The sequence below is a fragment of the Aotus nancymaae genome, unplaced genomic scaffold (genome assembly GCF_030222135.1).
Source record: "Aotus nancymaae isolate 86718 unplaced genomic scaffold, 86718_ANA_hifiasm-v0.15.2.pri h1tg000058l, whole genome shotgun sequence".
NCBI lineage: Eukaryota > Metazoa > Chordata > Mammalia > Primates > Aotidae > Aotus > Aotus nancymaae.
In genome coordinates, this window is record NW_026988472.1 from 34,793,537 (window position 1) to 34,818,869 (window position 25,333).

The following is a 25,333-nucleotide window of genomic DNA, read 5'->3' on the forward strand; positions in this document are numbered from 1 at the left end:
CCTGGGTCATTAAGAAGTTGTTACAGAGCTATGAAAATTCTAAGCTGTTTGCATTAACAAAACATAGCCTAAGGGGCAGGTTCGTGTTACAGAGTTGTAAAAATTCTAAGGTGTTTACAGGAGCAAAACATAGCTGAAGGGCCAGGCAGGTGGCTTACCCCTGTAATCCCAGCACTTTGGGAATCTTAGGCGGGAAGATCATTTGAGTCCAGGAGTTGGGGACCAGCCTAAGCAGCAACACAGGCAAACCTGTCTCTCCAAAAATTTTAACAATTATTTGGGTGTGGTGGCGTATGCCTGGATTCCCAGCAACTGGGGAGGTTGAGGTGGGAGGATTGCTTGAGCCCGGAAAGTTGAGGTTGCAGTGAGCTATGATTGCACCACTGCACTCCAGCCTGGACAATAAAATGAGAACCTGTCCCTCCCTCCCCACCTCCAAAAAAAATAAAGGAAAACGTAGCCTAGGAAATTTAATGGCACTGAAAAAATATATATATAAAGTGTGGGAAAACTTTGATATGAAAGCATGTATCTTGGGTTTTCACTGAATAATCAAAGAAATTGAAATTGTAAGGATCTTGTTCTTTTGACATAGTTTAAGGGTTCTTGTGACTTACATGATCTATAGTGGATTCCTAGTTTTTTTTAAAACTAGACTACAGTTTCAGTTTTTACTTACACAAATGTCTGTGGCATTTTTTTTTTCTTTTGAGGTGGAGTCATGCTCTGTAGCCCAGGCTGGAGTGCAGTGGTGTAGTATCGGCTCATTGCAACCTCCGCCTCCCGGGTCCCAGTTCAAGCAGTTCTCCTACCTCAGCCTTCCAAGTAGCTGGGATTACAGGCATGAGCCACCATGACCAGCTAATTTTTTTTTTTTTTTTTTTTTTTTGTATTTTTTAGTAGAGACTGGGTTTCACCATGTTGGCCAGTCTGGTCTTGAACTCCTGACCTCGTGATCCCCCCGCCTTAGCCTCCCAAAGTGCTGGGATTACAGATGTGAGCCACTGCGCCTGGCCTTTTTTTTTTTTTTTTTTTTTTTTTTTTTGAGACAGTCTCGCTTCTGTTGCCAGGCTGGAGTGCAGTGGCGCAATCTCAGCTCACTGCAACCTCTGCCTGTCAGGTTCAAGCAATTATCCTGCCTCAGCCTCCCGAGTACCCGGGACTACAGGCGTGTGCTGCCACGCCCAGCTAATTTTTTTTTATTTTTAGTATTTTTAGTGGAGACGGGTTTCACCATGTTGGCCAGGATGGTCTCGGTCTCTTGACCTCGTGATCCGCCCGCCTTGGCTTCCCAAAGTGCTGGGATTACAGGTGTGAGCCACTGTGCCCAGCCTGTGGCATACATTTTTACTAGCTCTGATGGTCTTTGCACATGTTAACAGAGATAAGACCTGACATTTGTCATTCTGAATTTCAGTGATGTGAAGATTTAAATAGTTAAAACTGCTTTCTTTGGTCTTTAGATTTTAAAGAACAATTATTGTTTTATTGAAAACATTTTATGAAGTAAATATATATTTGACAAAATGCATATTATACTTGACTTTTTTTTTTTTTTTTGAAATGGAGTCTTGCTCTGTCTCCCAGGTTGGAGTGCAGTGGGATGATCTTGGCTCACTGCAACCTTTGCCTCCCAGGTTCGATTCTCCTGCCTTAGCCTCCCGAGTAGCTGGAATTACAGGCGTGTGACACCATGGCCAGCTAATTTTTGTATTTTTAGTAGAGATGGGGTTTCGCCATGTTGGCCATGCTGGTCATGCTGGTCTTAAACTCCTGACCTCAGGTGATCTGCCCACCTTGGCCTCCCAAAGTGCTTGGGTTACAGGTGTGAGCCACCACACTCGGCTTATACTTGACTTTTTTGTACGTAAAAGATTTTTTTAACCAAAATTATTCAATTATTCATTAAAATATCCATATGTTGATTCTTTAGTACATTGACATTTTAATATTTTTGAACCCAGGATATCTTCAGTATCATAAATATGCATAAGGTAAGATTCAGCATCCCAATGGTCCCCTTAGAAATGGTGTTAATATGTAAAGTACAGTATCTTCATAATTGTAAAATCTTTCAATTTTTCAAAGGGAAAGAGAAATCTATTTTAAATCCTATTAAGATAAAAAACACACTGGTTCAGCTTTGTATTTAGAATTTTATAGTTGATTTTTCATTGGCTATTAAGGAAGTAGATTATATAGGAGTGTTCTGCTTTAAATAAAGACATCATGCTTATTCCAAATTTTTTTTTTTATAAACTGGCTCATGGTATTGAGACCCCATAATGTACTTTAAGAATATTCACAACTTTGAGATAATTTTGATAGCTGTTCACTATTTGGGAAAATCTAAGCATCAGTAAAAATTAATACCTCAGGTAAGCTTTTTATTTTTATTTTTTTATTTTTTTGAGATGGAGTCTCGCTCTGTTGCTCAGGCTGGAGTACAGTGATGCATTCTTGGCTTACTGCAACCTCTGCCTCCCAGGTTCAAGCAGTTCTCCTGCTTCAGCCTCCCGAGTAGCTGGGATTACAGGTGTGTACCACTACACCTGGCTAATTTTGTATTTTTAGTAGAAACTGGGTTTTACCCATGTTGGCCAGGCAGGTCTCGAACTCCTGACCTTAGATGATCCGTCCACCTCGGCCTCCCAAAGTGTTGGGATTACAGGCATGAGCCATCATGCCTGGCCAGAAAAGCTTTTTAACACTTAAAAATATATATATCTAATTTAAGGAGTAGAATTTGTGTCTTTTTTTTTTTTTTTTTTTTTTTTTTTTTGGGGGGAGACAGGTTCTCGCTCCGTCGCCTGGACTCTAGTGATCCTCCCACCTCAGCCTCCTGAGTAACTTGCATTACAGGTGCACATGACCATGCCTGGTTAATTTTTTGTAGACATGGGATTTTGCTATGTCGCCCAAGCTGAATTTGTGGCTTGAAAAGCTACATTTTAAAGTGGAGATAAGGTGTCCTGGACTCACCTTAAAACTGACAGAATTCAAAAATGACAAATTAGGTAACCAAAGTATACATTACTTAGAATGTAGTAGCTCTCAGAACTTGTCTTCATGAAACACTGATAACCTTCCACATATTTTCTCTATCAGCATAGTTGACCTGCATAGTATTAACAATAGCATATGACACATGAGGACATTTATTGTCCTTAGTCTCATGCTTAGGTGGTATGCTGTTCTGGTTAATTGAGGTACAACCCATTTGGTAAATGAAATTGACTGGGCAAAGCCACGTCTTTGTAAAGTGTAGGTGCTGTATGCCTCTCCAGAATTCCTTCACTTAGGCATTGGAACATGTTTTGACTAATCCAGCACTTGATCAATGCAAAATTTCTGTCCAGGAACCAAACCATTACCTGCAGTGTTATCATTCAGCCAAAAACTCTTTTTGAAAAAAAAAAAAAAAAAAGTTCATTTATATCTAATGACTTCAGCTAGAGCCAGATAAATCTAGAGAAGTAGAAATTTCCCTCTAACCCTCAGTTTTAGAAGTACATGAGAAATATAAGCAGTGCTGTTTGACAGTAACAAACTTTTTTAAAGATAGTATCCTGTATTTTGAATGTGAAATTTGATTAGAATTCCTAATAAGCTTGAGTTTTTGAAAAAGTTTTAAATCTCCTTCAGATACTATATAATACACAGCTAGAACCTGAAATTGCTTAAACTAACAATCAACTTTCTTGCCTTTTAGAGTGAAAACATAGAGATGAGCAGGTTTTCTGTTGGAAACTAGGTCAGTGGGTTAATTGTACTTTCTCAGTTAACTTAATGTCTTTTTCTGCATCAGACTCCTTTTTGCCAACCCCTCCTACCCAACCCCATGGACTTGAAAGATTGTAATTAACACATGTACAGTTCTTTAAAAATCACCCGAGGTGTTTTTCTTCTCCGAAGTTTTCTGCCTTTTATGTATAGACGTAGAATGCTCTTATTTTCCACCTCTGCCTTGCATTCACTCCAGGTTCACAGGTTCCTGAAGAGTGACTGTAATCTAGTTGTGGACTGCTATCAGAGCCCCGGGAAAGATAGTATCTTGGGAGTGTATTAAGCAGAAAGGAGGAAGCTATTGAAAATCAAGTTGAAAAATTCAGTCTTACTTGCTGGTTTTCTTTTTAAATAAAATGGATGAAAACAAGCATAGGAGAATTGGAAATTAAAAAGAAAGTCATGGAACAGGGACAGCTTTGTTGACGTATAAAAGGAGAAAACCCTTTTAAGAAATTGGAGGAAAAAGTGATAAGCAGAAATTGAAAAGGATCAGAGAGTCTGGAAATGACTGGAGAAAAGGTTTGAAGCAGGAAAGGAATGGGGGAAGTACTGAGAGTTTAGGCTTTCAAGTTCTGTTTTCAAATTTATTACTCAGAAAATGCGACTTGTGTAATAGGTAAGCATTGCTCATTCAAAAGTTAGTTTTAGGATGAAATCTTTTATTTGGTTTCCTGTTCTATCATAAATAGTAGGCCGGGCATGGTGGCACGCACCTGTGGTCCCAGCTACTCGGGAGGCTGAGGCAGAAGAATCGCATGAACCCGGGAGGTGGAGGTTGCAGTGAACTGAGATTGTGCCACTGCGCTCCAGCCTGGCGATAGAGCAAGACTCCATCTCAAAAATAAATAAATAAAATAAATAAATAAATAGGAAAAAAATCCCTCATAAGTTGTGAATTCTAGAACTTAATAGTACTATCTAAATATTAGTATAATCAGAAAATAAAAAGATGGTCTTAAGTCTTTTTAAAAGATGCATTATTTTTTACCTTTGAGGCTTGTTGGGGTTTTTTTGTTTGTTTGTTTTCTGGTAGGGATGGCGTTTTGCCGTGTTTGTCAATGTGGTCTCAACTCCTGGCCTCAAGCCATCCTTCGTCTCAGCCTCCCAAAATGTTGGGATTACAGGCATGAGCCATGGCGCTTGACTGAGGCTTGTTTCTTTTTCTAAAATTAAAATTTTTTTTTGAGACTGAGTCTCACTTTATAGCTGAGGCTGGAGTGCAATGGCACAATCTCAGCTCACTACAACCTCTGCCTCCTGGGTTCAAGTGATTCTCCTGCCTCAGCCTCCTGAGTAGCTGGGATCATAGGCACGCACCACCGTGCCCAGCTAATTTTTGTATTTTTAGTAGAGGTGGGGTTTCACCATGTTGGCCAGGCTGGTCTCAGAACTCCTGAGCTCAGGTGACCCACCCGCCTCCCAGAGTGCGGGTCTACAGGCATGAGCCACCGCGCCCAGCCAAAAAAATTTTTTTTAGAGACGAGGTCTTGCTTTGTCACCCAGGCTGGAGTGCAGTGGCACCATCATAGCTCACTGCTGCCTTGAATCCCTGTGCTCCAGCAGTCCTCCCACTTCGGCTTCCTGTGTAGCTGGGCCTACAGGGGTACACCACCATGCCCAGCTGCTTAAGTTTCTAATAGTGTTCTATGCACTGAAATTGGAAGGAAATTACACTTTCTAAGCACATTTATTTTTTAAATATTTTTTACTCTAGATAGAGTTGAAGGAATAGAAAACTTTACCAAATTGTGCTTAAACTCTTAGAATCTTGCCCTGAGGGGGCCTCTCCCTTACCCTTACTTACCCTGGTCACTTTACTTCTGAAGTTCAGTTCCCTTTTGACTCTTGCCTGCTTGGAGAGGAGAGGGTGGGTAAATCCTTACTACAATTTGTCTTTGTTTACCATTTGATATTTGACTATAATTACAATATTACTGAAAGGATTTGTGCTTAGCATGAACTGATTTTTCATAGCTTTATCCCTGATCATTACCTCAGTTCTCTTCAGGACAAAGGGATTAATTAAAAGCATCTTGAACGTAGTTTCTTTTGTAATGATTTTGTTTTACGTAAATCAATATTAGCTTTAGTTCTGAGCAAGATTTTATAAACAAACACTTCTCATACCAGGGTAGATAGTTTTGCAATATAGCATCTAAAGACTGCTCCAGGCTGGAGTGCAGTGGCGAGATACCTTGGCTCACTGCAACCTTTGCCTCCTGGGTTCAAGCGATTCTCCTACCTCAGCCTCCTGAGTAGCTGGCATTACAGGTGCCCGCCACCACGCCCAGCTGGTTTTTGCATTTTTTAGTAGAGACGAGGGTTCGTCATGTTGCCCAGGCTGGTCTCGAACTCCTGACCTCAGGTGATCCATCTGCCTCAGCCTCCCAAAGTGCTGGAATTACAGGTGTGAGTCACTGCACCCGGCCTGATATGGATGATTTGTTTCAGCATTAAAGCACCACGATAGTAACTACTCAGGAAGATTGCATCATGGTGGGGAGGGAATGATAAAACTGACAACCAAGACTGAGTCTTGATACCTCCTTATACTTGTCATTCTGACGATTAGGTTAGCATTTTTTGGATGTAGAAAGGGCCAGAGGTATCTGTTCACACAACTAACCTCTTTTATAGGGCTGGACACCCATCTTAAGTTCAGGAATTGCCCCCCCCATCCCTCTGATACATAAACTAATAAAAGGTATTTTATTAGATTCAGTATAAGTATATTGAATATTTTAAAAATTATTTTGCGGCCGTGCGGTGGCTCATGCTTGTAATCCCAGCACTTTGGGAGGCCAAGGCAGGCAGATCACCTGAGGTCAGGAGTTCGAGACCAGCCTGGCTAATACGGTGAAACCCTGTTTCTACTAAAAATACAAAAAAATCAGCTGGGCGTGATGGCATGTGCCTATAATCCCAGCTACTCAGGAGGCTGAGGCAGGAGAACATCTTGAACCTGGCAGGCAGAGGTTGCAGTGAGCTGAGATCACGCCATTGCACTCCAGCTTGGGCAACAAGAGGAAAACTCCTTTTCAAAAAAAAAAAATTATTTCAAAAAGTGAGACAGCTTATAGTATCTTAAATTGGCTGGCTAGGCTGGGCAAAGTGGCTCATGCCTGTAATCCCAGGACTTTGGGAGGCCAAGGTGGGCAGATTATGAAGTCAGGAGTTTGAGACCAGCCTGGCCAACATAGTGAAACCCCATCTCTCCTAAAAATACAAAAATTATCCGGACATGGTGGCATGCGCCTGTAATCCCAGCTACTTGGTAGGCTGAGACAGGAGAATTGCTTGAACCCTGGAGGCAGAGGTTGCGGTGAGCTGATCGAACCACTGCACTCCACCCTGGGAAACAACGAGACTCCATCTCAAAAAAAAAAAAAAAAATGGCTGACTAAAAGCCTAAAATAATTATAGACTGTAGTCAGTTTGAATAGATTTTTTTTTCAATTCAGATTTTTTAATGAAATAAAGGTAGTAAGCTCAGTGGAAATGCCTATTTGAATTAGATTGCAAGTTTCATTTTAATTCTCTCAAAATTAAGGGTGATATATACAAATTACCTTTAAAACGTAAGAGCTTGAATATCATGGATTATGTAACATTTTGACAGTGAATGGCGAAACATGAAATTTTTGCCCAGCAATAATAGCTAGTTATCATTTCTTCAACTTAATATACATTTGTGTGTGTGTGTATATATGTGTGTGTACGTGTATATACATATTTACAGGAACTGTATTCAAAATCATTTGTCACACTTCATTGTCAACTATATGCATATGTGCATACACAATTACATTAATCTAAAAGATGTTTAGAGGAAATGGCCAATTTAAATTTTCAGGCTGATCATGGTGGCTCATGCCTGTAATTTCAGCACTTTGGGAGGCCGAGGTGGGAAGATCACTTCAGCTCAGGAGTTTAAGACCAGCCTGGGTAATATAGTAAGACCCAATATCTGTTTTATTAAATAATAAGTAAATTTAAAAAAGAATTTTTTTCAGACCACTGTAATTATATATATAATTATATAATATATTCAGAATAGGACAAAATGTTTTTCATAATACAATTTCTTAAAGCATCAAAGCAAGAAAAGTGGTAATGTATTCTTTCCAAGCTTTAAAACATGACCAAAAAAAAAATGACAGCTATTTAATCCTATGAAAGGTAAAGGAGAGTTATTCAGAACATGAAAGATATGTCATTCTTTCCATACCTCTTAGAGAACACCTGATACACAGATAGTTAAACTGATATGTGAGGAATGAAGGATGAGAGAAGTGCCTTCTCTATGGAAAGATGAGCCATGTGTTTCTTTTTGGATAGCTCCCATCATTAATGTGTTTTAAATTTTTCCATTCACAGAGAAGATTTCAGCCCTATGCCTTTTGTTTCAAAGTTGAGTATATCTGTAATTGCTTTGTCCAGGATTATCAGAGAGGCATTAATTTCCCATTTCTATAATGAAAGAAGAAACTGGTTATGCTTAATGATGATGTGTGGTTTTAGAGGCAAATCACAGCAGTGAATAGCTTTGGGAAAAGAGCGGGGCAGACGTAGAACTAGCTTGGCAAAGAGAAATAAGAGATAAATTTCTTTGATGGAACAGTTAGCTGTCTCAAAAGGCACGTTTTCCATTATTGGGGGCTTAGAAGTAAAACAAATTAGATAAAGATATGTAGCTTTGATTTGGACATTAACAGAGTTGAAGTGATTCTCGTAAACTCTTTGGAACCCAGATTTCAGAGGAGCACAATAGAGTGAATGGAGAGAGGACAGAGAGATCAGAAGATTGGGTGTAAAGTGAAAGGCTGGTAAATGACTCCAATTTGATGATATCGACAAGAGCCTGAAGTTGCAAGGTAGAAGGAAGGAAGGCTGTTAAGAGCATCTGGCCTAGTCTTTCATGGGATGCTGGAATCCCTCTCCAGCGCTCCTGATACACGGTTACACCTGGACTGCCTCCAGTGATGGGATGCTCACTGGCTCTGGGAGCTACAGTCCTTGACTTGGGGGAAATAATATCCATAACACTTTTTTTTTTGGGGAAATAATATCCATAACACTTTTTTTTTTTTTTATGATAGAGTCTCACTCTGTCGCCCAGGCTGGAGTGCAGTGGTGTGATCTTGGCTCACTGCAACCTCTGCTCCTGGGTTCAAGCAGTTCTCCTGTCTCAGCCTCCCAAGTAGCTGGGATTACAGGTGCCAACCATGATGCCTGGCTCATTTTTGTATTTTTTAGTAGAGATGGGGTTTCGCCATGTTGGCCAGGCTGGTCTCAAACTCCTGACCTCAGGTGATCCGCCTCCCTCAGCCTCCCAAAGTGCTGGGATTACAGACATGAGCCACCGCACCTGGCCAACCTTTTTCTTATTACAAAACAGAGACATGGTCTTTGTAAAAAGAAAAATCCCAAGACCAACCTGTATATAATCGAAAAAGGGCAAGTCCCCAAGAGATCACTGGTAACCATACATTTTCTGTGTATACAGACTTTTTTTTTTAATTAATTAATTTTTTTTAGATATGGGGTTTCACCATGATGGCCAGGCTGGTCTTGAACTCCTGACCTCAGGTGATCCACCCACCTCGGCCTCCCAAAGTGCTAGGATTACAGGCGTGAGCCACCACGCCCAGCCTTACAGACATTTTTTTCCTACATACGCAGTTGACTACAAAACAGTCCGTTTTTATTTTTTGAGAATATTATACATTTTGTTCTGCAGTTTTGTCATTTAACATTTTGAATATCTGTGTTAGTGCATATGGATTAACCTCGCTCTTTTTCACAGCTGCATATGGTATATACCAGAGTTTATCCAACCAATGTCTTATTGATAGGTAATTTGAGTTATTTCCAGTTTTTGTGTTCTTACAAACAATAATGCAATGAGCATCCATTCTTTTGACAGTTCTTACTACAGAACTTTTTCTTACATTGGCGTAAGATCCCTTTTAACTTCACTTACTGGTCCTGAAAATAGTTGCCATCTTTCTGAGTCTTCTCTTGTATTGAAACATTCCTCACCCATTTGAGCGTGTTCTCCTTTTGGATTCCTTCACTGTCTTCCAGATGTGGTCCACTTTGTCAGTGTTTAATAGTATAATGATATAATGGAACACTGTCTTGGTTGTGGTTTTGGCTGAATGGAGAGGATGAGATTGTCTGTTTTCTTTCTTTCTTTTTTTTATTTTGAGACAAGGTCTCACTCTTTTACCCAGGCTGGAGTGCAGTGGCACTGTCATGGCTCACTGCAACCTCAGCCTGGGCTCAAGCTATTCTATTCTCCCACCTCAGCCTCCCAAGTAGCTGGGACCACAGGTGCATGCCACTATGCCTAGCTAATTTTTGTATTATTATTATTATTATTATTGAGACAAGATTTCGCCATGTTGCCCAGGCTGATCTCAAACTCCTGATCTCAAGTAATGTGCCCTCCTTGACTTCCCAAAGTGCTGAGATTACAGGTGTCAGCCACTGCGCCTAGCCAGGATTATCTGTTCTTTTAATTTATTTTACAGTTTTGTTAGCTCCTATGGCTGCCATATCACTTCGGTTCATATTGAGGATAGTCAGTTAAAGCTTTACATTTGGAGTTCATGGGTCCCTGGAGCACCTGATAAAAACTATGGACTTCCAGTCACCTCACCCTGCCCTTCAAATGCATTAACACACAGTTATTACTGAACTTCACGTGGTTCATGAGTCCCTGGTGTTACTCTTTTCTTTATGAGTAGACATTGTTGATTATTACTTGGCTGAAGTCATAGGTTCTCTCATTCTCTATCAGTGCTGTTACATCATCAAAAATTCAGCAGGAAACTGGGTCAGCCTTGGCATTACCCAGTGAGTTCATGCTGCCTCCAAGTGTGGGGCGCTTTTTTGTTTTCAAGGGCTGTTTTTCAGCGACACAGGATCTACCTCAGGCTAACCAGTCTGTAGTCAGGAATCTGTCTGGCTTCTAGTCCTGTCCCATTCATCACGATTCCACACAGATTGCAGAAAGCAATTACGCAGCCTTATCTACGAAGCCTCAGGATCCCAGGACATGATTTGTGAGATCGAATGACTTGAACTTGGTGAGAATAACTAGCTAGTTTTTCTTTTTGTTCTCAACCGTCTTGGATTTAAGTTTCTTCTTAGTAATTGTATTTAATCCTCAGATTGGAAAGAATAAGACATTATTAGCTGAGAATGGAAATAAAATAGGAGTAGGGTTGTTTCTCTCTGTTATTTGTTAATATTACATTAACCACCCAATGGGGGTGGGGTTCACTCTTTAACATATAAAATGCCATTTATTCCATATCTCTTTGTAAAGTCACAGTTCGTCCTGAGGCTTTAGCCTTATTCACTATATTCTTGTAGCTTTATTTCACTCGTTATAATACTTGCTTTTTGTGCCCAATTTTTACCATCTGTTGTAAGTGGTTTTTTAACATCTGAATTCCAGAAAGCTCTCTGTGCAGCACATCAGAGTTTTTAGATACTTTCCCCTTTTCTTCCTCTTATAAGTGTATTTTGCAATTATGCAGTCAGCATTATGCTTTTGAGAGCTTCCAAGCCTTATTGAGCTTCCTTACAGTTTCTGATCTTGGAATTGATCCTAATTTTCCTTTGAAAAACTTGAAATCTGCCTATCCAATATGTGCAGCATTCTCCTTCCTTTGTTTCTTGATCTCCAAACAACATGGCTGCTTTCTCTAAAGCTTCCTCCCATTTGCACGTTACCAATCATGTTTCACTAGTGAGGATTAGGTCCAAAGTAACAGTTTCTCTCATTTCTCTTCTATCTTCTAAACACTAAATTTTTACACAGGCAAAAGCATGTCATCAGAGGCACTGATTAAAGCTGACTGACACTTTCACAAATATCCCCTGGTCGTTAATAATAGCTAATAACAGCTGATAGTTTTTGCACACTGCCACATGACAGGCACCATACTAAATCCTTTTCACATAATCTCACTTTTCTCCTGTAATAGGGTTATGAATGTGTTATCCCAGTAATACAGTTGAGGATATGGGCTTAAAGATATTTACCTATGTGCCCAAGACTGCCACAGCTTATGAGTGCCAAAGTCAGAAATTTCCTAAATTGGATCCTTAATCACTTCATGGTGCTCAATTACCATGCTGGACAGGATTCTATTATTTGAAAACCTGTGTACCTCTCAGACCACCGGATGTGCACAGTAGGCACTTAAATATTTAATTTGAGGTTTATGATTCTTGTTGATTTTCAGAGTATTGCCTTTTAGCTCCTGTAAGTCAATAAGAAAAAGATGAGAAAATAGGTAAGGCACACTATTAGGCAATTTATAGACCAATGGAAAATGAAAATATGAAAAAATTCTCGTTTTTTTTCTTGTTTTTTGGGGGGTGGGGATTCTGTTGTTTCGAGATGGAGTCTTGGAGTCTCGCTCTGTCACCGAGGCTGGAGTGCAGTGCCATGATCTCGGGTCACTGCAACCCTTGCCTCCCAGGTTCAAGCAATTCTCCTGCCTCAGCCTCCTGAGTAGCTGGGATTACAGGCGTGTGCCACCACACCCAGCTAATTTTTGTATTTTTTGTAGAGACAAGGTTTTACCATGTTGCTCAGGCTGGTCTCGAACTCCTGGGCTTTTAAAATCATTTTGATGGAGAACCATTTTTTTGAATGGCAAGAACTCTTTCTGTTTATAAATATGATACACAAAAAAACACAGAATGCAAAAATGTTTGTGTGAGCTACCATGCCCAGCCCACTTTAACTTTTTATGTATGAAGTAAAAGTAGTAAAATAGAAGATCTTAGGTGGTTCTCACCTTTTTTCCTTTATTATTTGTTTTATTGAAATTACTTGTTTACTAGTATTCATCATTCCCTATGATTTTTCCAGAGTTATTTGTGCTAGGAAGAATTGGGCTGGATGCCCAATCACTGTAATTCATAGAACTGATTTTTTTATTAAGAGCAATTATATTGTCTTTTATTTAAGAGGGGTCATTAGGCTCATTCATTGAACATGTTAAGTGTTTTAATAAATAAGTATATAATGTAAAGATTTTTCTAAAGAGTAATGGAAGCTGTGTTGTAACCTTCTGGAAATTATATGAACTTTGAGGTAAAATTGCCCTTATTGAAGGTTCAGATCCCAGCTCTACCAGTTTTAGTTACATAAACAATTTGGGCAAATTACTTAACATTCTAAGCCTCAGTTTTCTTATCAGGAAAACAGGGATGGTTATCTCACACTCACAGGCGGAATAAATTAATGTGAGACGCACATGTAAAGCACCCAGTGCAGTAACAATGTTAGGTTTTTTTTTTCTTTTTCTTTTTTTTCCATTGAGATGGAGTCTCACTCTGTCATCCAGGCTGGAGTGAAGTGGCGTGATCTCAACTCACTACAACTGCCGCCTCCCTGGTTCAAGAGATTCTTTTGCCTCAGTCTCCCGAGTAGCTGGGATTACAGGCCTGCACCACCACGCTCGGCTAATTTTGTAGTTTTAGTTGAGACAGGGTTTCACCGTGTTGGCCAGGCTGGTTTTGAACTCCTGAGCTCAGGTGATCTGCCTGCCTCAGCCTCCCAAAGTGCTGGGATTACAGGCATGAGCCACCGTGCCTGGCCAGTGTTAGTTTTCTCTCTTATGAAGTTGGACAAGGGTTTCTCAGCCTTTTTTGTGCCATTTACTGCTTTGCTGATCTGGTGAAGCTCATGGAAGGACCACTTCTCAAAATAATGATTTTAATGATAAAATGCCTGACATTACAAAGGAAATTAGTTACATTGAATACAGTTAACAAAATATTTAAAACAAATTTGTTGTGCTTTTTGTTTTGAACACTTTTTTGGACTAAGGCAAGAAATAAAGTAATGAATGCACTAAAGAAAGGAAGGAGGAAAGAAAAAAGAGAAGCAAAGGGAGGAAGCTCATAAATGTATATACCTGGTTTTGACTCCCTCCCAAGCTGTCATCCCAGATTTCCAATAGGCTCTTAGACATTTCCTCCTGAGCACCCTAACAATGAAGTTAAATGAATACCTCTCCCAAACCAGCTCATCTTCCCTGTTTTCCCTTATTGATACCACCACATTCTCTATCACCTTAAGTCTAAATGCTCAAATCACATTTGAGTCTTCATTCTTTCACCCTATTTCAAATCACTCATGGTTGTCTGTAGATTTTAATCTCTCATGGTTGTCTGTAGATTTTAATCTCTATACTAATTCCTATTTTCCAAATTTAAGACCCTCTTATCCTTGTCTTATTATGACACAGGATTTTTCTGCTTGGTCTCCAACTTCCTACGTCTTTCACAAAGTTTCTCTTGAAACTAATATCTCTAATATCTCTAATTCTGCAGTACTCATAGATGTGCTGTTTGGCTTCATACCTAATTGTCACCTGACTTACTTACCTATTGGTAAATTTGTATTTGTTTTCACTTTCCCAAATACATTCTAGGTTCTTTAAGGAAACAGATGACATCTTATACTTATTTTTGTTTCTCCCTATAGCGCTTAGCACAATATTTAAAAGTGCTTTATTTTTTGTTTTTATTTTTTGAGGTGGAATCTCACTCTGTCTCCCAGGCTGGAGTGCAGTGGTGCAGTCTCAGCTCACTGTAACCTCCACCTCCCAGATTCAAGCAATTCTCCTGCCTCAGCCTCTTGAGTAGCTGAGACAACAGGCGTGTGCCACTACATCTGGCTAATTTTTTGTATTTTTAGTAGAGACGGGGTTTCATCTTGTTGGCCAGCATGGTTTCAATTTTCTGACCCTCGTGATCCACCCACTTCAGCCTCCCAAAGCATTGGGATTACAGGCATGAGCTACTGCGCTTGGCCAAAAGTGCTTTTATTTTATTTTAATTTTATTTTATTTTTATTGTTTTTGTAGAGATGAGGTCTTGCTTTGTTGCCCAGTCTCAAGTGATCCTCCCACCTTGGCCTCCCAGAGTGCTGGGATGACAGGCATGAACCACCACACCTGGCCAAAAGTGCTCTGTGAAATCTTGGTAGTCATCATAATTAGGTAGCTCCAGCTCCAAAAGCAAAAGGGAAAATGTTTATCAGGCATAGTGGCTCACACCTGTCATCCCAGCAGCTCAGGAAGCTGAGACAGGAGTATCGCTTGAGGCCAGGAGCTCAAGACCAGCCTGGACAACACCAAGACCCCATCTCTAAAAATAGATAGTAGTAATAATAATTTTTTTTTGAGACGGAGTTTCACTCTTGTTGCCCAGGCAGGAGTGCAATGGCACAATCTCGACTCAGCGCAACTTCCACCTTCTAGGTTCAAGGGATTCTCCGGCCTCAGCCTCCCGAGTAGCTGCAATTACAGGCATGCACCACCATGCCCAGCTAATTCTGTATTTTTAGTAGAGAAGGGATTTCTCCATGTTGGTTGGGGTGGTCTTGAACTCCCGACCTCAGGTGATCGCCCACCTCGGCCTCCCAAAGTGCTGGGATTATAGGCATGAGGATAATAATAATTTTAAAATAAAATTTAAAAAATTTGACCTAATATCTGCTGAATTTTTTTTTTTTTTTTTTTTTTTTGAGACAGAGTTTCACTCTTGTTGTTACCCAGGCTGGAGTGCAATGGCATGATCTTGGCTCATCGCAACCTCTGCCTCCCAGGTTCAAGCAATTCTCCTGCCTCAGCCTCCTGAGTAGCTGGGATTACAGACATGTGCCACCATGCCCAGCTAATTTTGTATTTTTAGTAGAGACAGTGTTTCTCCGTGTTGATCAGGCTGGTCTTGAACTCCCGACCTCAGGTTATCTGCCCACTTCGGCCTTTCAAAGTGCTGGGATTACAGGCGTAAGCCACCGCATCCACGCCTGAATTCTTACAGGAGTTGATATCAGACCCCAAGTCTTTATGTCAAAAACCTGAAATTGTACATGTATTTAAATTTTCACTAACTTAGCTCCCCAAATGATTCAGTCACGGCTTTGTGGTGTTACTTGTGGTTAAGAAAACTGGATATGGTTTCCTGTACTTTGAAAGACTATACTTGTCCTCATACCCCCTACTTGTAGCCCACAGCTTGACATAATAGGTACCTAATTGTTCGTTTACTTTTAAAAGGTTGGGAATGTACATATCATTACAAATTTTAAAATATACTATTTTTTAAAAAAAAAAGCTTTTAGAAAACAAAAGAAAGTAAGTGATCTTAGCAGGAAAAGCAGTTCTAGTAAAGTGAGCATAAGATGATCATGTTAGTAAGATTTGATGATTTGTTTGCCATTGATGCTTTTTACTTTGGTCAAAATCTTTTTCTTGTGTTCTTAGGTTAAGACATCAGAATTTTATAGATACTCCCGACAGCTCCGTTATGAAGTTGACCAAGCATTGAATTACTTTCAGAATGTTCACCAGCAGCCTTTGTTGGATATGAAGTCAAGCCGCATCCGTTCTGCAAAACCGCAAACTACAGTATTTCGAGGAATGATTGGACATAGCATGGTTAACAGTAAAATACTTCTCTTAAAGAAACCAAGAGTCTGGTGGGAGCTAGAAGGCCCCCAAGTACCTCTGCGACCTGACTGCCTTGCTATCGTTAATAATTTTGTGTTCCTGTTAGGTGGGGAAGAGCTGGGCCCGGATGGTGAATTCCATGCTTCTTCCAAAGTATTCAGGTATGATCCGAGACAGAACTCCTGGCTGCAGATGGCAGATATGTCCGTACCACGCTCCGAATTTGCTGTTGGTGTTATTGGGAAATTTATTTACGCCGTAGCAGGCAGAACCAGAGATGAGACTTTCTATTCAACTGAGAGATACGACATTACCAATGATAAATGGGAATTTGTGGATCCTTATCCAGTTAACAAATATGGACATGAGGGGACAGTGCTCAATAACAAGTTGTTTATCACCGGTGGAATCACCTCATCTTCCACCTCCAAGCAAGTGTGCGTGTTTGACCCCAGCAAAGAAGGGACCATAGAACAACGGACCAGGAGAACTCAAGTAGTTACCAACTGTTGGGAGAATAAGAGCAAGATGAATTACGCAAGATGCTTTCACAAAATGATTTCTTACAATGGCAAGCTTTATGTCTTTGGTGGCGTCTGTGTGATCTTAAGGGCCTCTTTCGAATCTCAGGGATGCCCTTCTACTGAAGTCTACAACCCAGAGACTGATCAGTGGACCATCTTGGCATCCATGCCGATTGGTAGAAGTGGCCATGGTGTGACTGTGCTGGACAAACAAATAATGGTTCTTGGAGGCCTTTGTTATAATGGTCATTACAGCGATTCCATTCTCACTTTTGATCCTGATGAAAACAAGTGGAAGGAAGATGAGTACCCTCGGATGCCCTGCAAGCTGGATGGTTTACAAGTATGCAACCTGCATTTTCCGGACTATGTACTGGATGAGGTCAGGCGTTGCAACTAACGACATCCTTCTCCCAAAAAACAAAGAGGCAAACAAAGTGTTTGTTTGTAATAAAGTAATTAATTAAAACATATAAAGCAAAACCTCACCAGTTTTACTATCAAAGCCATTGGTCTAACATCGTAAGAATTTTTCATTCTGTGCTAGCATCCTTTTTTTCTTTTCAGTGGCCTCAAACTCACGCAATAAGTTAATTCTAAGTGCTAGCTCTTGAAACTCCTTCCAGAAGCAGTTTAATAGACTGCTCCACTTATCTGGGAAATTGATTTTCTGCTTTAAACATTTCTTTCAGATGTTAGCGTAGGAGTCATGCATCTTCTAAGAGAAGACCCGATAAGTGTCACTGGATGTGATTTCAGTCCCTATCTCTCTGAAACCTTTTTGAACATTTATTTCAGTGTATTTCAGTCTGTTAAACTTTTTGGTTTTATTATTTAAAAATTTAAAACTCGACCTTTTTGCATGGCTTTTTGCTGAAAATGCAAAAATATAAATTTTCTACAAAATTAACTTTTTATATTCAAAACACTATTTCTAAGCTGCCTTCTCTTATTCGCATTGTGTTAGTGAAAGCATATTCATACTCGCATACAACCTATAAATATTACAAGGCACATCCCTTTTATGCGTGGTTAGGATTCTATATTTTTAAGCTAGTGCACTTGCACACACAGTTCGCCATACTTGTTGAATTTTAGATGTAACGTCTTTTCACGTGTTAACATTTTTAGAAAGTTAAAATAACTGGAGTCCTCATTTGCTATCAAAGTAGCCTATCTTCAGTCCATACTTGATTCAGTAATATTTGAACTTCTTATATTTCTGAAACATGTATGGGTATGAAAATTAATATTTTATATTTTATTTTCAAAAGTAAATGTTAGTGTTCTTTGTCGATGTGTGTCTTTTCTTTTTGAAAATGTTTTTCTTTGCAGTCTGTTTAACGTTGCCCTGTTTTTAGTAAGAATCAGAGTGGTATATGACAAGTTCTGACCCTGCAGCATGCAAGCACTTTTAAAGAGCATTTAGGTAATACCAGACTCCTAAATCAAGGCCCCTTAAAAGTAAGTGCAACTCCCATTTTTTACATTCAGTAAGGCTGCTGCATTTGTTATTGAATGGAAGGTAGAAACTTAGAAAATTTGAGCTCAGTTTTGACATAGAGATAAGACATAGAATTCTGATGTTACTGGTTATATCTACTTGTTTATTTTGTACAAAATATCCAGCGACTAGGGATGTAAGTCCTCAGGTTTCGTTTCATTTACTGAAAGCTACTAGCATGAAGGTTACTAACACAAATTTCAGAATGGATCAAGAATAGCTGTTTAAAAGCATTTATAGTAAGTGTTATAGGATTAGTTGCACCTTTCAACTCTTTAAATGCAAAGGAAAGAATATAGTTGACAAAGTTCAGCAAGAATAACCTGGGAGTGGATCGTTGAAATTGATGCCATTTTCGCATGAGTAGTCTATATCTGATACAGACTAGATCTACTCTGGCAAAACTTGCCAGGTGTTAGGATATTGGTGCAATATTGCAATGCCTTCTATATGGCTGCTGATGTATAAATTTTCTGGTTTCACTTTTTTTTTTTTTTTTTTTTGCTGCTGCCACCATTGAACATAAAATGCAAGTGTGAAGTCATGGAAATGTGAAGACTTTGGTTTTTGGGTTTTTGTTTTTTGCAGTTACTAGGTATACTATGAGATTAAACCTGATCTTCAAACTCCAAAATTGGAGGCATTTGGGTTTAAGAAACAGGTACGCAAGTAGCTTTTGAAAAAGAAAACCATTGGCATTGATTTCAGAAATCAATAATAATCTTATTTTATCTATGAGACTTAAATTTTCATTAACTGTTCCTATCATTTACTTACACTTTCCAAACATGAAATTTGGTATCTTGTTTCTCATGGTAATATGGGTAAAAGTGTTTTTCTGCATTAAAAAAGTATTTTTGAAAGCTAGGAATAAATAAGCCAATTAAATTTTTTTCTACTACATTAGTTTAGTGGCTTTGTATGTGTACTATTTTGCTTTAAAGAAAATAACGTCTTCATTATTTTCCTCATTGATGTCTTTTGCTGGAAAAGACCAAGAAAGAGCCATCAGACCAGGTATCCAAATCAAAGGCTTTACATTATAGTGGTGGTTCTCTTTAATTGCTTATATATGACTTCATGGCCCTAGTTAGGGTGACATCTGGGCAAACATTTGAGTATTCTTGGTCTTCCATTTTAAAGACAGACCAAGATCAAAGTTGATGTTTTGTAAAATTGGTGAAATCTTAACTTGAACTAACTCTGGGTTCAGCTTCACATAAGGCACGTCGGACCTGATGTTAGCTGTGATCAGTTTTGAGCTTTAAGAATAGTTGCTGTTGCTTGGGTTCTGAATGTATGAGAAAACTCTGTTTATATGTAGTTCTAATTTAGGTTATTTTAAATCCATGATTAACTTACATTCCCTTTTAAAATTATGGTTTAATTGCTGCGAGAGATTTATTTTTGTTATACTAAACTATGGAGAATTTTTTCATAGCAGTTTTTTCAAGTTTATTTTGTGTGTGCTTCATTTGGAATTATTTTTGTTTATATACATATACGCTCAAAAAAGCAGTTTTTAAAAAAATCAGTAAGATATTTGGATATATACAGTGTAATTGTTATGACCTTTATGCGTGTTATTTTCACTTTATATTTTAAATGCCAGAGTTCACAAAAATAGCTGATCTTCGTTAATTGCATCTTAATTAGAACCATTTGTTCTATTCCATGTCTTTGGCCTTCTAAGTTTTGATTTTAAAGAAATTCCTTGCACTAAAACCTTTTCACAAAATGCAAGTTTTTCACATTGAAGGTTTTGTGTTGGAAGAAATGCTACTGGTTTTTAAAAAGCAAAGCGTAACTAATAGAATTAATAATTCTAACTTTTTTGGAGACAGCTTTCTGTGTTCTCATTACTCTGCTCTGTGTGAGTGTTAATAGAATTTGTGAAATACTGACTGAGCCCTTCACTTATCTTTTCTAAAGCAGCACCTTTGGACACCTCATTCTGGGAAGCCTGTTCGAGTCATAGTAAAGGACACACGCTTTGTGTGGGGAGAAGTGGTAAAAATGGAGTTTTGTCTTAATTACATGAAACTAAGCTTTAAAATATTTTATAACAGATTATTTGAGCTGCGTAATCTAAACATGTCAAACGTTCAGTGGGACTATTTTTATATATGTATATGTGGGTGTAGGTCATAACATTTCAGTTTATAATGTAAATTGTTGTTTCAGTTGATAAGCTATCTCAGAGGAGACTAGCTCTTTTGAGAATTCATAATTTAAAATTTTAAAGTAAAACACAACATAGATAATAGTGTAAATCAGATATAATTGAGGGCTATATGGCAGTAAAACTGCTAGTGCCAGTTTTCTTGTTTGCCTGTTATACATTTTTGATTTTTGTTTCGTATTCTGAACGTTTTTGGAGATCATATATTTGTTCAGTCACATTTAGAGTTGGTTTGGGAATAAATATCTTCTAAAAAGAGATTTATCTTAAAAATGGAAGTCCTAAAAATTAGTTTATCCAGAGTTTATAAAGTCAAATATTCACTAGGCATAGACTGGAATAGATAAATTCATGGAAAACCATATCCTTGCAGTACACTGCATAACTTCAATATTACACAACTAACATTGAGGAGAATGCCATCAACTTTCTTCTCCCTTAAATTCTTAGATTTTCTTTTTACATTTTGGGAACAACTGCATTTAAGATGTTATTAATCAGTATATAGTAAGGATTAGGTGTTTGCTTTTTGAAGGAATGTTCCAGTGAGGTGATTGGGAGAGGTTATTTTCTACCTAACTTGTATATGCCCTGTACCTCTTGGGAATACTTTGTCTATAGAAAAATATTTTGACCTTTAGGTACATTTTGGGCCAGTAGTCAAATAATCCTAGGGCCGATATAAAAATCTTAGAATAATTTAAGGTTTGCCTTTTATACCTGTTTTGAAAGCCTTTACATTTTTGTCAGGTAATTTTTCCCAAGCCGTGGATATAATCTATTCAAACATGTTTATGCTATCCATTCTGTTTTTAAATTGAAAAAAAAAATGTTAAAAGTGTTTATTAAGAAAAGTTTAAATAAAATATTTTTAATCTTTAAAATACACTTCATCTCTGATTATTTTCTGTTTTTTTATTTAATCCATCACTTTCAAAGTCACTAATGACTTGATTAGCAGAATACATTTTGTTTTCCTTCAACATGCCAAGGAAGTGCCATGAAAATGTGATTTCTGCCAATGCTTTCAGCCACAGATTCAAATGAGAGCATTAGAGTGAAATTATTTATACTCTTATATGCAATGGAAATTTTATAATGAAGCCAAGTAATTAAAGTTCTAACACAGAGTTTTGCAGTCTTGCAAAATGAAAATGTAGAACTGAGAAAAAGCATTTACAAGCCTCAAGCCTTAGTTTGATTTTTAGATTTCCTTTAGCATTTCTGATTCATTGGTCTTACAGGCATTTCTGAAATTCAGAACTGGGTGGGAGGCTTTGGGTATACATAGGCATGTGTGTGCCATCTTTCAAATGGACACCTAAGAAATATCAGCAGGATTCCCAAGCATCTAGATCCTGGCCTCAGGCAACCTTACCAGCCTTTTTCTCCCCACCACTTCCTACACTCCATTCTATTGTGATCTTTACATGTGTTCCTTTCCAGCCTAAAATTACTTTTCTTTCTTTCCCCTGCGCTGCTTGTTACAATCCACTTATTTTGCAAAGTCCAACTCCGATATTTCCCTCCCCTCCTGAAAGCTGTGTTAGCTCTTCCCTTGAATTAATTGCCTCTTCTACACTCAGCACACCTACAGTTCTATTTAATTTCATTTTGCAGAACAATTGGGCATGATTCTCCACAGCTAGTTCACATAGTCTTCTTGGGTGAAAGGATTTTTCATTCTTTGTGCCTCATATCTAGCATGATGCTTTGTAAGTAGGCACCGAGCTAAATGTTTATTGCAGCATAATGACAAATTCCATATGTAACAGACAAATGTGATTCAGATGAGAGATTACAGTGTCCTGGGGTTTTTGTCTCTGCTTTATTTTCAGTTTACACACTCTGTACTACTTCATCCATACCTACACCTATGGCTTCATCTACAACTGGTTTCTTTTCTTTTCCTTTTGTTTTTTTGAGATGGAGTCTCACTCTGTTGCCCAAGCTGGAGTTCAATGGTGCAATCTCGGCTCACTGCAACTTCCTCCTCCTGGGTTTGAGCCATTCTCCTGCCTCAGTCTCCCAAGTAGCTGGGATTATAGGCGAGTGCCACCACGCCCAGCTAATTTTGTATTGTTAGTAGAGATGGGGTTTCACCATGTTGGACAGGCTGGTCTCGAACTCCTGACCTCAGATGATCCACCCATCTTGGCCTCCCAGAGTGCTGGGATTACAGGCACAAGCCACTGCACCCAGGTTACAACTTTTATTCTGATACCCACCAAATCTGTATTTCTCAACCCAGAGTTCCAACCATCTCTCACATGTTGTGTTGGAATTTCAAACTGAACAAGTGTAAACCTGAATCCATTATCTCCCCCCAAAAAATGCCTCTTACCTTTCCTGTATTATTATCTGGCTCTGCCATTGCCTGTGATTGTTCACTCATAACCTGGGAATGCCTCTCCCCCACTTAACCCCAACATCTTAGTTCATCCAGTTCTAGCTGCCCTCTCCATCGATACTGTCCTAGTTCGGACCCTCATCGTTCTTGTCCTTTTGGAGCTTTCTGATCGTCTACCTCCATAATCCACTTTTTTTTTTTTTTTTTTTTTTTTTGAGACAGAGTCTCACTCTGTCCCTCACACTGGAGTGCAGTGGTGCAATCTCAGCTCACCGCCACCTTTGCCTCCCAGGTTCAAGCGATTCTCCTGCCTCAGCCTCCCAAGTAGCTGAGATGACACTCCTGGCTAGTTTTTGTATTTTTAGTAGAGTCGGAGTTTCGCCTTTTTAACTAGGCTGATCTCAAACTCCTGACCTCAAGTGATCCACCTGCCTTGGCAAAATTGACTTTTTACATTGCTGCCAGAAGGAGCTTTCAAAAGGTAAATCTGATCCTGAGATTCAGCAGCCTTTTACTGATCTCCCTTCACCCTGAGAATAAGATCCAAATTCCCTAGCGTGTGTGCCACACAAGGCCTTGCATGCGTTGCTCTCTTTGTACCCGTTCAGTCTGTTTCACATTCTATACTCCAGCTATGCAAACTAATTGGAGTTCCTGAATAGACCATGTTTTCTTAAGCCTCTCTGCCTTTGCACACACGCTTCCCCTTTTCCATTCCTGGCTAACCCTTTCTTGGCCTTCAAGAACCAGCCTGGGCATCATGGCCTCTGTCAGATTTTTTTTTTTTTTTTTTTTTTTTTTTTTTTTGGAGATGGAGTTTTTTGCTCTTGTTGCCCAGGCTGAAGTGCAATGGCGCAGTCTCAGCTCACTGCAACCTCCGCCTCCTGGGTTCAAGCGATTCTCCTGCCTCAGCCTCCCGAGTAGCTGGGATTACAGGCATGCATGGCTAATTTTGTATTTTTAGTAGAGATGGGGTTTCTCCATGGTGGTCAGTCTGGTCTCAAACTCCCAACCTCAGGTAATCTGCCTGCTTCGGCCTCCCAAAGTGCTGGGATTACAGCTGTGAGCCACCGCTCCCAACCAGCGTTTTTTTTTTGTTTTTTTTGTAACCCCTTGGGCCAGGTTAACATTGTCCCCTTGGTCTTACCATAACACCTGTGGATACCTAGACCCCATCTCCCCTAACACATGATTAGAACTGTCTTCTCATCCCGCCCTTAAAACCGTACTCCTTGAGGGCAAATACTGTGTGTTTATTTTCCAAGACTATGACTTAATGTCTGGCACATGGTAAGGTCCTCCTTAAAAATAGAAACCAGAAACTTGGAATGTTGCCAATGAAATGCTTCTGGTGAGGGGGATACCTGTATTAGAGAGCTTGACTGTTTGCCAAAATTGACCTCCCCAGGGAATTTCCCTCCATTCATTTCCACTACCACTGCTCCTGTGTCTAGAAGGGTGATGCATACAGCTCTCACAGCTGTCAACAAATACTTCTTCCCTTAACATCTCAGTGATCCAGGCTGAAAATACCAAGTAGAACAGACCAAAGGGTGTTTTTGCAGAGTATTAATCCCATGAAATGCTCTGTTGGGGGAAGTGTTCAGTGGTCACAGTAATCTTGGGAAACACTACATTTCTCTTTCTTAGAAAATCTCAACTAACATTAGCATATTAAAGGCTCCGAGAAGTCCTGCCGTTAACTCATTTTTATTTTGTTTAGCTCAGTACAAACCAAACATTTGACTGTTTGCAAACCAAACAGCTGAGCTCTTTTTCACGGAATATATGTGATCCGTGAATGCTCTTGAAAAAGCTTCGCTAAAGAATAACTGAAAGAAAACAGCCCAACTACTTGGGAGGCTGAGGCAGGAGGATGGCTTGAGCCCGGGAGTCTGAGGCTGCAGTGAGCTATGATCATGCCACTGCACTCCAGCCCAGGTAACAGAGTGAGATCCTATCTAAAAAGAAAAAAAAAAAAGCACAGGACTTCTAATTCAGGTACTCTGGTCTACAAAACAGGACTTCCTCCTCCAGGTCCAGTTAGTTTCTAGGCTGAAGTTAACATTTTGCCAAGATGACATTACGTTAGGGATTTTACTTAGCAAGGAAGGTCCCACTTTCTCCTAAGAGAAGGATGAATTTGTTTAATTTTTTTTTTGAGACAGAGCCTTGCTCTGTCACCCAAGCTGGAGTGCAGTGGCACTATCTCAGCTCACTGCAACCTCAGCCTCCCAGGTTCAAGTAGTTCTTGTGCCTCAGCCTTCCAAGTAGCTGGGATTACAGGCACCCACCACCACGCTGGGCAAATTTTTGTATTTTTAGTAGAGACGGGGTTTCACCATGTTGGCCAGGCTGGTCTTGAACTCCCGATCTCAAGTGATTCTCCTGCCTCAGCCTCCCAAAGTGCTGGGATTACAGGCATGAGCCACTGCGCCCGGCCTGATTTTTTAAATTATATAGTCAAATTCCATTTAATGTGAAAAGCAAATA

At 39.4% G+C, this 25,333-nt stretch overlaps 1 protein-coding gene across 2 annotated transcripts in view; it reads left to right on the forward strand.

The window, feature by feature from the left end:
• The window catches only part of KLHL15 (kelch like family member 15), a 49,145-nt gene extending 27,767 nt beyond the window's left edge, over window positions 1-21,378 (forward strand). For both annotated transcript variants that reach the window (XM_012448843.3, XM_012448842.2), the window contains one exon: window positions 16,095-21,378. In XM_012448843.3, coding sequence (XP_012304266.1) covers window positions 16,095-17,204 — 1,110 coding nt within the window. In that variant the 3' untranslated portion in view covers window positions 17,205-21,378. The remainder of the gene's footprint in view (window positions 1-16,094) is intronic.
• The last annotated feature ends 3,955 nt before the right edge of the window (window positions 21,379-25,333 follow it).